This window comes from Chrysochloris asiatica, unplaced genomic scaffold (assembly GCF_000296735.1).
Source record: "Chrysochloris asiatica unplaced genomic scaffold, ChrAsi1.0 scaffold00042, whole genome shotgun sequence".
NCBI classification, from domain to species: Eukaryota; Metazoa; Chordata; class Mammalia; order Afrosoricida; family Chrysochloridae; genus Chrysochloris; species Chrysochloris asiatica.
In genome coordinates this window covers 12,233,786-12,248,028 of record NW_006408560.1, presented here as the reverse complement: position 1 = coordinate 12,248,028, position 14,243 = coordinate 12,233,786, and the positions used below count along the sequence as shown (strand labels likewise).

The 14,243-nt window shown below is 39.0% G+C and overlaps 1 protein-coding gene across 2 annotated transcripts in view; it reads left to right on the top strand.

Moving 5' to 3' along the window:
• NUP210L (nucleoporin 210kDa-like) overlaps window positions 1-14,243 on the top strand; it is a 193,382-nt gene that overhangs the window by 112,940 nt on the left and 66,199 nt on the right. For both annotated transcript variants that reach the window (XM_006861487.1, XM_006861486.1), the window contains exon 17: window positions 5,026-5,218. In XM_006861487.1, the coding sequence (XP_006861549.1) occupies window positions 5,026-5,218 (193 nt within the window). The remainder of the gene's footprint in view (window positions 1-5,025; window positions 5,219-14,243) is intronic.

Here is a 14,243-nt window from a genome sequence, read left to right as displayed (position 1 = left end):
TAATGTTCACTGCAGCACATTTCACAATAGCCAAAAAGTGGAAACAACCAAAATAACCATTAACAAATGAATGGAAAAACAAAATGTGGTATATGCCTATAATGAAATCTTACTCAGCCATAAAGAGAAATGAAGTCCTGGTACATCCTACAGCATGGATGAACCTAGAAAACATTATACTAAGCAAAATAAGTCCATCACAAAAGAACAAGTACTATATGATCTCAATTAGGTGAAATAAGATATATAGAAACCAAAAACTAATAGTAGTTACCAGAGGTAGGAGGGAGGGGGAAAGGGATAGAAAAAGGAAGAAAACAGTATTTATTAGACACACTGGATGTTATGAGGGCACCAGCACTCTACTCTGAAGTTTGATGAATAAAGGAAAAGAAGGATTTCAATCTGCTTCTGGGCATTCTAGTTTGAATTCCCTTCCATTTATTTCTCCTCCTCTCTCTCACTTTCTCCTCCTCCTCCTTTGGTGTGAGGCATGTATTTCATCATGGCTTGATTCACATAATCAGTGTACTTCAGTCTAATGAAACTATCATTTCTTTTCATGCTCCCATTATCCCATCTTTAGCTACTGGGAGTCTTTTCAAACTGGCTTCGCAGTCCTCTTGACATGTCCCCTTGAGTCTGATGTGATTCTTTGCTTTCTAGCACAGATGATAACATTTTTGGTCCCAGATCTGAAGTCAGTCATTACTCTAAGGAACCTTTGGGTATTTTGCTCTTTTTAAAATATGTCTGTTTTCTTCTGTTCTTTGCTTGATGTTTCTTTTTTCCTGTCTTTTTTTTAAATTGTAGTAAATATATATGTACCACCACACATCTGGAGTCCTGGTGTGGCACTGTGGGTCAATGCGCCAGACTGCAAAACTGTTTGAACTGCAAGGTTGGTGGTTCAAGCTCACCAGCAGCTCCTCGAAAACCATTTACAGGGTTGCTATGGGTCGGAACTGACTTGATGGCACTTCACAACAACAATCACACATCTATCAGTTTGTCATAGTGTAGTGGTTTGTGTGTTGTTGGAAGCTATGCCATCAGTACTTTAAATAATAGCAAGATCACCCATGGTGGACAGGGTTCTCTGGACCTGCTAGACTAAGACAGACTAGGAGAAGAGGCAGACCTCTTCTGCACAGTTAGCCCCTGAAAACCTTATGAATAGAAACTGAACATTTTTCTGATACAGTGGCAGAAGATGAGCCCCTCAGGTTAGAAACCCAGTACCATCAAGCTGATTCCACTCATAACAACCCTGAATAGAGTTTCCAAGACTGCAAATCTTTATGGGGACAGAAAGCATCATGTTTCTCTCAAGGAGTGGCTGGTGACTTTGAACTGCTAACCTTGTGGTTAACAGTCCAGTGTTTAGGCTACAGCACCACCAGTTGTTGTTATTGTTAAGTGCCATCGACTTGTTCAATCTTTGAACCACAGGGTCAGTTTGAACTGCCAACCGTGCAGGTCAAACTGACCTTGCGGTTCAGTGCATTATTCTGCAGCGCCACACTACCAGAACTCCTCTCAAATTAGAAGGCACTCAAATATGACTGGATGGAACTGGCTACTCAAAGTAGAGTTGACCTTAATGACATGGATGGAGCAAAGCTTTTGGTGATGGGGCACAACTCAAAACGAGAAGACATAGCTGCAAATATCCATTAATAATTGGAATGTGAAATTACTAAATATGAATCTAGGAAAATTGGAAAGCATCAAAAATGAAATGGACTGCATCAAGATCATATCCTAGGTGTTGTTGTTATTAAGTGCTGTTGAGTTAGTTCTGACTCATAGCGACTCTGTATAGGGTTTCCAAGGAGTAGCTGGTGGATTTCCTACAGCGCCACACCAGAAGTCCATCCTAGGTGATTTCCACATGCTGTTGAATCTTTCTTTATCCTACAGCGCCACACCAGAAGTCCATCCTAGGTGGACTGGACTGAAATGAACTGGTATTAGCCATTTTGAATTGTAAAGTCATATGGTTGACTATGTTGGGAATGACAAACTAAAGAGGAATGGCATCACATTCATCATCAAAAAGAGCATTTCAAGGGGGATAATTGTTGTTACATGGAGGGGATTACAATCATTGAGCTGAAACAAGGTGTATGACTTATTGAATATAAAACTGATGATCTTCTCTGTAAACCTTCACTCAATAAAAAGTCTTTTTGTTGTTTTTTTTGTTTTGTTTTGTTTTTTCAAGAGTATTTCAAGGTGTATCTTGAAGTACAATGTTATCTGTGATGGATAATATCCATATTCCTGCAAGGAAGACAAGTCAATATCATTATTATTCAAATTTTTACATACCAACCACTAAAGCCAATGATGAAGAAATTGAAGAATTCTACCAACTTCTTCAGTCTAAAATTGATCAAACATGCAATCATCGATAATTACTTATGATTGGAATGTGAAAGTTGGAAACAAAGACGGATCAGTAATTGGAAAATAAGGCCTTGGTGATAGAAATTATGCTGGAGATTGCATCATAGAATTTTGCAAGACCAACAGCTTATTCATTGCAAAGTACCTTTTTAAACATAAAAGGCAACATGGACCTCACCAGATGAAATACACAGGAATAAAATGGACTACATTTGTGGGAAGTAAAAATGGAGACACTCAATATCATCAGCCAAAACAAGGCCAGGGATCAACTGTGGAGCAGACCATCAATTGCTCATATGCAAGTTCAGGCTGAAGCTGAAGAAAATTCAAAATAAGTCCACAAGAGCTAAAATATGACCTTGAGAATATCCCATTTGAATTTAGAACAGATTTGACATATTAGCCACTAATGACCAAAGGCCAGAGGAGTTGTGGGATGATATTAAAAACATACATGAAAAAAGCAAAAAGTCATTAAAAAGACAGGAAAGAAAGAAAAGACCAAAATGGATGTCAGAAGAAACTCAGAAACTTTCTCTTGAACGTAGAGAACTTAAAACAACTGGAAGAAATGATGAAGTAAAAGAGCTGAAAAGACCATTTCAAAGGGCAGCTTGAGAAGACAAAGTAAAATATTATACTGAAATGTGCCAAGACCCAGAGTTAGAAAACCACAAAGGAACAATATGCTAAGCTTTTCTCAACTTGAAAGAACTAAAGAAAAAATTCAAGCCTCAGGTTGCAATAATGAAGAATTTTATGGGCAAAATATTGAATGATGCAGGAAACATCAAAAGAAGATGGAAGAAGAAAAAAAGAAGGAAGAAATGCACTGTATTTCTGTATCAAAAAGTCACTGTATCAAAAAGAATTGGTTGGCGTTCAGCCATTTCAAGAGTTGGTATATGATCAACAACTGATGGTATTGAAGAAGTCCAAGCTGCACTGAAGGCATTGGAGTAAAACAAGACTACAGGAATTGATGGAATACCCATTAAAATGGTTCAACAAACTGATGCAAGATTAGGAGCACTTACCAGTCTATACCAAGAAATTTGGAAGACAGCTATTTGACCAACTGACTGGAAGAGTTCTATATTTGTACCTATTCCAAAGAAAGATTCAACAGCATGTGGAAATCATCAAACAACATCATTAATATCACATGCAAGTAAAATGTGGCTGAAGACAACTATAAAATGGTTATATAAAAATTACATCTATAGGGAGCTGCCAGAAATTTAAGCCAGATTAAGAAGAGGACATGGAATGAGGGATATCATTGCTGATGTCAGATAGATTTTGACTGAAAGCAGAGAATACCAGAAAGATGTTTACTTGTACTTTATTGACTATACAAAGGCATTCAACTGTATGAATCATAACAAACTATGGACACCATTGCAAACAGTAAGAATTCCAGAACCCTTAATTGTGCTTATGTGAAACCTGTACATAAAACAAGAGGCAGTCAGACAAATCAAGGGAATACTGACTAGTTTAAAATCAGGAAAAGTGTGTCAAGGTTGTATCCTTTTACTACATTGTATTATTCAACCTATATGCTGAGCAAACAATCTGAGAAGCTGTATTTTAATTAAAAAAAAAAAAAGAGAGAACGTGGCATTAAGACTGAAGGAAGACTTACAACCTGTGATATGCAGATAAGACAACCTTGCTTACTGGAAGCAAAGAGGCCTTAAATACTTGCAGTTCAAATGGCTTTGCAGTCTGGCGCATAAACCCACAGTGCCACACCAGGACTCCATTGAAATACTTACTGATGAAGATTAAATACTACAGTCTTCAGTATGAATTGCACCTTAATTTAAAGAAAATTAAAATCCTCACAACTGGACCAATAAATAACATCATGATAAATGGAGAAAAGATCGAAGTTGTGAAAAAATTCATTACTTGAATCTACAATCAACTCTCATGAAAGCAACAACCAAGAAATGAAATGACGTATTGCATTAGACAAATTTGCTGCAAAAGACCTTTACAAAGTGTTAAAGAGCAAAGATGTCACTTTGAGGACTAAGATGCACCTGTCCCAAGCCATGGTATTTTCAGTCTCTTCACATGCATGTGAAAGTTGGTCAGTGAATAAGGAACACCATAGAAGAATTGATGCATTTGAATTATGGTGTTGGCAAAGAATATTTAGAGTACCATAAAATTCCAGAAGAGCAAAAAAATGTCTTGGAAGAAGTACCCACGGAATGCTCCATAAGAGCTAGGATTATGAGACTATGTCTATCATACTTTGAACGTGTCTTCAGGAGGAACCAGTTTCTGGAGAAGGACATCATGCTTGGTAAAGGAGAGGGTCAGCAAAAAAGAGGAACACCCTCAGTGAGATGGCAGCAACAAATGGGCTCAAGCATAACAATTGTGATGATGGTGCAGGATTGACCAGTATTTTATTCTGTTGTGCATAGGGTCCCTATGAGTCAGAACCAACTCAATGGCACCTAATAGCAACAACAAATATACATTTGCCATTTTAATGTTTTCTACAAGTACTATCCACTGACATTAATCATGCTCATTATGTTCAACTATCACCATTATCCATTTTCAAATCTTTCTTTTCTTTTAATACAGATTCCAGTCTCAAGTCTGAGAGACACAGTCCTAGAATTGGCAGTGTTTGATCAACACAGGAGAAAGTTTGATAATTTCAGTTCACTGATGCTAGAATGGAAATCCTCCAATGAAACACTAGCCCATTTTGAAAATTATAACTCATTGGAGATGGTTGCAAAGGATGATGGCAGTGGGCAGACCCGACTACATGGTATTGTAAACATTTACAAATCCTTTAATTTACCTGCTAGATGGCGTTGCACTGTGTTTCCTTATGGGAAAAGGCTGTATTTAAGTTTTATTAGATATCATCTTTGATCTTTGGATTATTCAGAGAAATAATGCTGAATAATGTTTGTTTGCAAAGCTAGAGTCTAGGATTCAACATGTCTCACAAAAACATAAAACTGAATTAACTTCAAAATATACTGTTTGTCTACTATTTGCCTAATATTATGGAAATATGATTAATTTATTAGAAAATGTCTATTGAGGAGCAACTATGTGTAAGACTTTCTGCTGGGCACCGGAGATATAATAGTGAATGAGTCAGATAAGACCTTTGCCCTCATAGATTTTCCATCTAGGTGAAGAAGCCAGACTTTTAAGTTGTGTTAGGTGCATTGAAAGGCAAATATGAGGTGCTTTGAGAGTTTATAACACAGAGACATAACCTTGTCTACTCTGAAAAATTACATTTAAATTATGACCTGCAGAGAGTGGTAGGAAGAGAAAATAACAATGAACTGAAGTGAGTGGGACTGGCTTAGAGAGGGACAAAAAGCTCCAGATGAGGTCCTATGAGTGCAACAAGCACTCACGTGCAAGTGCTTATCAAGCAAGTGCTTATATTGCATTTACTGATATCTCATTTACAAAGCAAGTCATCTGGCCAGAGCCAGAGTCAAGGCGGACAGGGGCAATACAAAGGCATGGCTACAACAAGTATGACTCTCTGCAGACCAGTAACTCACAAATTAGTTGAGGGAGATGAAGAAGAAAGGAGACAATGGATAGCTTTTAAGTTTCTGACACGAGATTTTGGTTGGATGGTGGAAACATTTAGTGGAATACAGAACACTGGAAAAGGAGAAACAGAGTTTACAACTCACAAATTTCCACAAGGAGCTTACAACCAAAGAGTAACTTTAAGTGCTTAACAAATCGTAATGCTAAGACAAAAATAATATTATGGTGGTGATGGTTGTGTGCATGGAGTTGGTTCTGATTCTTAGAGAACCTGTATATGGTTTCCGAGGCTGTAAATCTTTATAGGAGCAGAAAGCCTCATTTTCTCCCATGGAACCACTGGTAGCTTCGAACTGCTGACCATGAGATTAGCAACCCAACTCTTAACCACTACACTACCAGAGCTCCAATAATATGATACAGTTAGTATAAAACGTAGTAGAGAGGCTGTAAGTAAGAGGAGGATTCCAAATGGGTCGCAGCCGCAGCCGCTCACCATGGAAAGATCGAAGGCGGTCCTGGTCCACATCCCTGGAGAAAGAACACAGAGAAAGGTCCAGGTCCTGGGAGAGATATGAAGGAGGAGCTGCTCTTGGTCACCACGAAGAAGATGCTGCAGATCACCAAGACGACATAGATCTACATCCCTTTCCCCTTCTAGACTTAAAGAAAGAAGAGATGATGAAAAGAAACAAAAAGCCAACAACGTCAGATTACTGATAGGGACTTAAAGGGCAAAACGGAGGAAGAAATAAAAATGATGAACTTAATGGGGTTTGCTTCCTTTGACTCCACAAAAGGGAAGAAGGTGGGTGGCTCTGTAAACACCAGGCAGTACATGAATCGAAAAGGTGGATTCAACAGATCTTTGCACTTCAATGCATGAGAATTGAAATGTTGAAGAATGATTTTTGCCTTCATGGTCAAAAGAGTGGATTTTATATATTGTATTTAATATACATCAAAAGCAAGATCTCCTTATTATCAGGACTGACTGTGAGGGTTAGAAATATAAAGGTAGACATTTTGTAGCAAAACAAGTGGAGTGGTTGACTTTGCAGTCCAGGAGCGGAGGTTCCTGGGACCATCAATGGAGAAGAGCAGAGACTGGAACCCTACCCAGAGAAGCAGTGATGCCAGAGATGGAGGCAGAGATGATGATGTGGAGAGAAGGAACCACTGGGGACTCTAGACCCAGAGAGGGAGAAGGACTGTGTACTGATGACCAGGGGGCAGGCTTGCAGGGTATACCCTTTGGTTGGTTGATGATGTATGGAGGGGATTGTAACCATGGCAATGAAACGATATGCAATAGGATGAATGTAAAGCTAATATTCTCCCATGTAAACTATCACATAATTCACAATAAAGCATTAAAAAAAAAAAGCAAGATCTCTGTTCTTCCTCCTTATAAAGTAAGAAAATATTATTTATGAATTGTGTAGTTCATTGACCCTGCCTCAAAAGAAGAAAAGATAAATATTACATGTTTTTATCTTTTAGTAAGTATCACTTGGGGCAATCATCAACATTGTTCTGTTTGTTCTTATTCCTGTGGAAGCTGTGTGTGTTTTCTTCTTGAATGTTTGTTAAGACTTTTTAAAAAAACATAAAAATAATTTGAATGTAAGTTTCCCCAATAAAGCAATATTTCTAAAAATTAAAAAAAGTAATAGAGAAAAAGGATACTCCTTATAACTTCTACCAATCACCAAATACCATGATTGTCATCTTCTAAATTTTCTTGGTTTCATTCTTTCCTTTTCATCACTAATGTCCTCATTGCCTCTAGCCTAGAATACCACAACAGCCCCTTAACTGATCTCATTGAGTCTCTGCTACTCTCTGATCCATCCTTCCCAGTGCTATCCAGTGACCTTTCAAAAATACAAATGTGACTATTTCTCTTAAAAATCCTTTTTTTGAAAGTACTATTTACTGAGCTCTCATGGCATGCTAGGATCTGCACTGTATTTTCTCATGTAATCCTTCTTAGTGTTGCTGTAACACAAACACCACAAATGAGTGGCTTTATGAACAGAAATTTATTCTCTTACAGTCTAGGAGGCCAGAAGTCCAAATTCAAGGCGCACCTCTAGGGGAAAGCTCTCTCTAGCCACTCTAAGAGCAAATCCTTTCTTCTCAGTGTTCCCTGGAGACCACCATGTGGCATCTCTCTTTCCTCCTTTCCTGCTTGCTTATTTTGGTGCCTAATCTGCTGATTTTATATTTCAAAGTGACCAGTAAAAAAACAATCCTATGTCCACATGCCTCATTAACATAACAAAGAAAGCCCTAATCCCAGATGGAACTGCATCCACTAGTATGTTGTTGTTAAGTTCCATTAAGTCAATTCTGACCCATAGCAACACTGTATGGGGGTTTCCCAGGAGCAGCTGGTGAGCCTAAACCACTGATCTTTGGGTTCAAATTGACCTTGCAATCCAGCGCATTAACACACAGCACCACACCAGGACTCCCAATCCACTGGTACAGTGGTTAGGATTTACGACACATATTTTGTGGGGATACAATTCAATACATAACACCTAACAACTATGAGAAATTTATGTTATTATTCCCATTTGTAATTTACTCAAACAGTTATTGAGTTCTCATTATATTTTAGGTACTATGGTAGGCCTCGAGATTAAAACAGTACGTAGATGCAACAGCAAGCTTTCAGATGTCAAAACCCACTGGCTATCCTGTCCCCTTGTTGTCTTCAGGGATCCCCTGTGTCTTTCAATATAAAGGTTATACGTTGTAGTTTAGCATACCAGGCTCAGCCTACTTCTTGGGTTTCAACTCTTATCATTCTCTACACATAGTCTACATTTTCCCCATGCTCAGCAACTTTAGATCCTCAACCATATCTTAGTATACCTCCTTCCTTTGCATATTATATGTTCTCTATCCTTAGAACACTTTCTTTGGCACCTTTTGATATTGTTGTTGTTAAGCACTGTCAGTTCCAACCCATAGCAACCCTGTATAGAGTTTCTGAGGAGCAGCTGGTGAGCTTGGACAACTGACCTTGCAGTTCAAACTGACTTTGTAGTCCAGCACATTAACCCACAGCACCACACCAACAACTCTGTTGGGCTGAAATCTTCCTCTAAGAATCCAGTTTTCAGTCCTACACCTTGAGTCTAGGACTCCTGGTGTGTTGCTGTAGGATATGCACTGAACTGCGACCCACAAGGTTGGCTGCTCAAACTCACCAGCTGCTGCTTGGAAACTGTATACAGAGTTACTATGAATAAGAACAGACTCAACCACACTTAACAACACACTCTCGTCTATGGTAAATATTCCTTCTTGTGCTCTTATGATTCTCTTAACAAACTCCTGTAATAGCATATATTACAGTATATTTCAATGGTTGATCTCACACTAATCACCCCTCATTAATCTGTGTGTTTCTTTGAAGGCAAGGGTTGTGTTTTCTTCACCTTTGCATTTTCACTATTTGGCATGTTACTGTTAAGTGCCATCGAGTCAGTTCTGACTCATAGTGATCTTGTATAGGGTTTCTAAGGAGGCTGGTGGGTTTGAACTGTCAGTCTTGTGGTTACTAGTCCAGTGCTTATCCTACAGCACCACACCAGGACTCCATTACCTGGCATAGTGCCAACCATATAGTAGTGGTGGTGGTTGGTGCTGTTGAGTCAGTTTCAATGCATAGGGTTACTGAGGTTGTAAATCTTTATGAGAGTAGAAAACTTTATCTTTCACCTGCAGAGCAGCTAGTGGTAGATTCGAGCTGCGGACCTAATGGTTAGTAGCCCAACTTGTAACCACTGTGGTACCAGAGCCCGTTTAGCATAGAGTTTTTGTTGTTGTTAGGTGCCATTGAGTCGGTGGTACCTATGCACAACAGAACAAAACACTGTCCAGTCCTGGGCCAACCTCATAATCCTTGCTACACCTGAGCCCACTGCTGCTGCCACTGTGCCAATCCATCTCATTGGAAGTCTTCCACTTTTTTTTTCTGACCCTCCACCCTAGCAAACATGATATCCTTCTCCAGAGACTGGTCCCTCCAGATATGTCCAAAGTATGAGAGATGAAGTCTGGCCATCCTGTCTTCCAAGGAGCACTCTGGCTGTACTTCTTCCAACACAGATCTGTTTGTTCTTTCTCTTCCAGCACCATAACTCAAATTCATCAATTCTTGTACAGTCTTCCTTATTCACTGTCCAACTTTCTCATGCAAGTGAGATTATTGAAAATATGGCTTGGGTCAGACACCCCTTAGTCCTCAAACTGACATCTTTGCTCTTCAACACTTTAAAGAGATCTTGTGCAACATATTTGCCTAGTACAATCCATCATTTGATTTATTGTTTGCTGCTTCCATGAGTGTTGATGGTTGATCAGAACAAAATGAAGTCTTTTACAACTTCAATCTTTTCTCCATTGATATGAAGATTGTTTATTGGTGCAATGGTGAGGATTTTTGTTTTCTTCACATTGAGATGTAACCCATACCAAAGGCTGTGGTCTTTGATCTTTATCCGCATTTTAAGGCCTCTTTGCTTTCAGCAAGCAATGTTGTATCATCTGCATAGTACATGTTGTTAATGAGTCTTCCTGCAATCCAGATACCACATTTTTTCTTCGTATAATCCAGCTTCTCTGGTTATTTGCTCAACATACAATTGAATAAGTATGGTGAAATAATACAACCCTGGTGCACACCTTTCCAAATTTTAAACCATTCAGTGTTTCCTTGTTCTGTTCAAACAACTACCAATTGGTCTATGTACAGGTTCCTCATGAGCACAATTAAGTGTTCCAGAATACTTATACTTCACAATGTTGTCTGTAGCTTATCATGAGCCACACAATTGAAAGTCTTTGCGTAATCAATAAAGCACAGGCAAGCATCTTTCTGATATTCTCTGCTGATGTCAGCAAGTCCATCTGACATCAGCAAACATATCCCTCTTCTTAATCTGGCTCAAACCTCTGGAAATTCTCTGCCAGTGTATGGTTGCAGCCGTTTTTGGGATTATCTTTAGTAAAACTTTACTCGCATGGGGTATCAATGATATTGTCCGATAATTTCCACATTCTTTTGGGTCACCTCTCTTTGAAATGGGCACGAATACTGATCTCTTCCAGTCAGTTGGCCAGGTTGTTGTCTTCCAAATTTCTTGGCATAGATGAGTGAGTGCCTCCAGTGCTGCATCAGTTTGTTGAAAGATTTCAATTTGTATCCCATATATTCCCAGTGCCTTGTTCTTTGCCAATGCCTTCAATGTACCTTGGATTTCTTCCTTCAGGATCATTGGCTCTTGATCATATGCTTATCTCTTGAAATGGTTGACTATTGACCATTTATTTTTGGTACAGACTCTGTATTCCTTCCAACTTCTTTGGATGCTTTCTGCATCATTCAATATTTTGCCCATAGACTCCTTCAATACCGCAAGTGGATGCTTGAAGTTTTTCTTTGTTCCCTCACCTTGAGGAATGCTAAGCATGTTCTTCCCTTTTGCTTTTCTAACTCCAGCTCTTTGCACATTTTGTTATAATTTACTTTGTCTTCTCTAGCTGACCTTTGAAATTTTCTGTTTAGCTCTTGTACCTCCCCACTTTTTCCATTTGCTTTATCATCTCTACGCTGAAGAGCAAGTTTCAGAGTGTCTTCTGACATCCATTCTGGTCTTTTCCTTTGTTCTTCTCTTCTTAATGACCTTTTGCTTTCTTTCTGTATGATGTTCTTAATGTCATCCCACAACTCTTCTGGTCTTCGGTCTTTAGTGTCTAATGCATTAAATCTGTTGTTCAGATGATCTCTAAATTCAGGTGGGATGTATGCAAGGCTCTCGTGTACTTGTTTTACTTTTCTTCAGCTTCAGCCTGAATTTGCATATGAGTAATTGATGATCTGCTCCACAGTCTGTCCCTCGCCTTGTTTTGGCTAATGATATGGGGCTTTACCACCATCTCTTTCCACAGATATGGCCAATTTGCTTTCTGTGCATTCCATCTAGCGAAGTCCATGTGTGTGTTGTTTGAAAAAGGCATTCGTAATGAAGTCATTGATCTTGCAAAATTCTATCATGCCATCTCCTGCATTGTTTCTATCACCAAGGTCATACTTTCCAACTACCGATCCTTCCTTTTTGTTTCCAACTTTTGCATTCCAATTGCCAGTCATTATCAAAACATCTTGATTTCATATTTGATCAATTTCAGACTGTAGAAGTTGGTAGAATTCTTAAATTTCATCATCACTGGCTTTAGTGGTTGGTGTGTTCATTTGAATAACAGTGGTGTTCACTGGTCTTCTTGTAGGCGTATGGATATTATCCTGTCACAGACAGCATTGTACTTCATGACAGATCTTGAAATGTTCTTTTTGAGGATGAATGTGACACCATTCCTCTTCAATTTGTCATTCCTGGCATAGTAAACCATGTGATTGTCAGATTTAAAATGACCAATACCAGTCCATTTCAGCTCACTAATGCCTAGGATATCAATGTTTATGCAGTCCATTTCATTTGTGACAATTTCCAATTTTCCTAGATTCAATTTTGTACATTCCATGTTCCAATTAGTAATGGATGTTTACAGCTGTTTCTCTTCATTTTGAGTTGTGCCCCATCAGCGAATGAAGGTCCCGAGGGCTTAAACTCCATTCGCATCATCACGGTCAACTCTGCTTTGAAGAGACAACTCTTCCCTAGTCTCATTTTGAGTGACTTCCAACATGAGAGACTCATCTTCTGGCACTATATCTGACAATATTTTGGTGCTCTTCATCATGTTTCAGTATTCAGTATTCTGGTGTTGACAGTGTTCCACCGCTATTCATAAAGTTTTCAGTGACTGAATATTTGGATGTAGTCCATGTGTTCTTTTTTGGAGTCTGTCTTCAGCTGATAACCTATCCACCATGGGTGACCCTGCTGCTATTTAGTATACCCATGGTCTAGCTTCCAGAATTGCAGCAATATGCAAGCCACCATAGTACAGCAAATTTAACAGATGAGTGGTGGTTAGCATATAGTTGTTGTAGTTGTTGTTAAGTTCCATCGAGTCGATTCCGACCCATAGCAATCTGGTATAGGGTTTCCAAGGAGCAGCTGATGAATTTGAACCACCAACTTTGCAGTTCAAACGACTTTGCCGTCTGACGCATTAGCCCACAGCACCACACCAGGCCTCCTGAGCATATAGTTGTTGTTGTTATAAAATGCCGTCGAGTCAGTAGACCCTAATAAATATTTGTTGAATAAATGAAGTTAGTAGTATGAGAAAATGCTTAATAAATTTAGATATGATCATGCTGTGTTGAGGATAAAGTAAGAATTGGCCTAAGTAAAGCAACAGGTTATTAATTGTTAAATTTAAAAAGAAAATGGAACAAGTGAGTAAAGCAAGTCAGACTGTGGTGGTGGTGTGTGCCATGGAGTCGGTTCCAACTCATAGTGACCCTATATAGGACTTCCAAAGCTGTTAATATTTATGGGAGCAAAATGCCCCCTCTTTCTCCCACGGAACAACTGGCAGTTTCAAACTGCTGACCTTGAGGTTAGCAGCCCGAAGGAGTTTGAACTTGATCCAATAAGGAATATTTGTTTTTTTTAAAATCCATTGCCATCGAGTAGATTCAGATTCATAATGACCCTGTAAGACAGAGTAGCCTACCTTATAGAGCTTCCAAAGCTGTCATCTTTACAGAAGCAGACTGCCACAGCTTTCTCCAGTGTAGTGACTAGGGGGCTCAAACTGCCAACCTTTTGGTTAGCAGCCAAGCACTTAATCTCTGTACCACCAGGTCTCCTTAAGGAATAGTTAGCCAATTAAAATGATAAAGTAAGAGTATGACATGACCTATACATATAAAAGGGGAGCATGGGGAGACTGTATGATAAGCACTGGACTGTGAACCACAAGATTAGCAGTTCAAACCCACCAGCCACAGCATGGGAGAAAGATGAGATTTTCAGCTCCTGCAAACCTTATACAGGATCACTATGAGTCAGAACCAACCTTATACCTTACAGCTTTGGAAACCTTATACAGGATCACTATGAGTCAGAACCAACCTTATACCTTACAGCTTTGGAAACCTTATACAGGGTCACTGTGAGTCAGAACCAACCTTATACCTTACAGCTTTGGAAACCTTATACAGGATCACTGTGAGTCAGAACCAACCTTATACCTTACAGCTTTGGAAACCTTATACAGATCACTATGAGTCAGAACCAACCTTATACCTTACAGCTTTGGAAACCTTATAC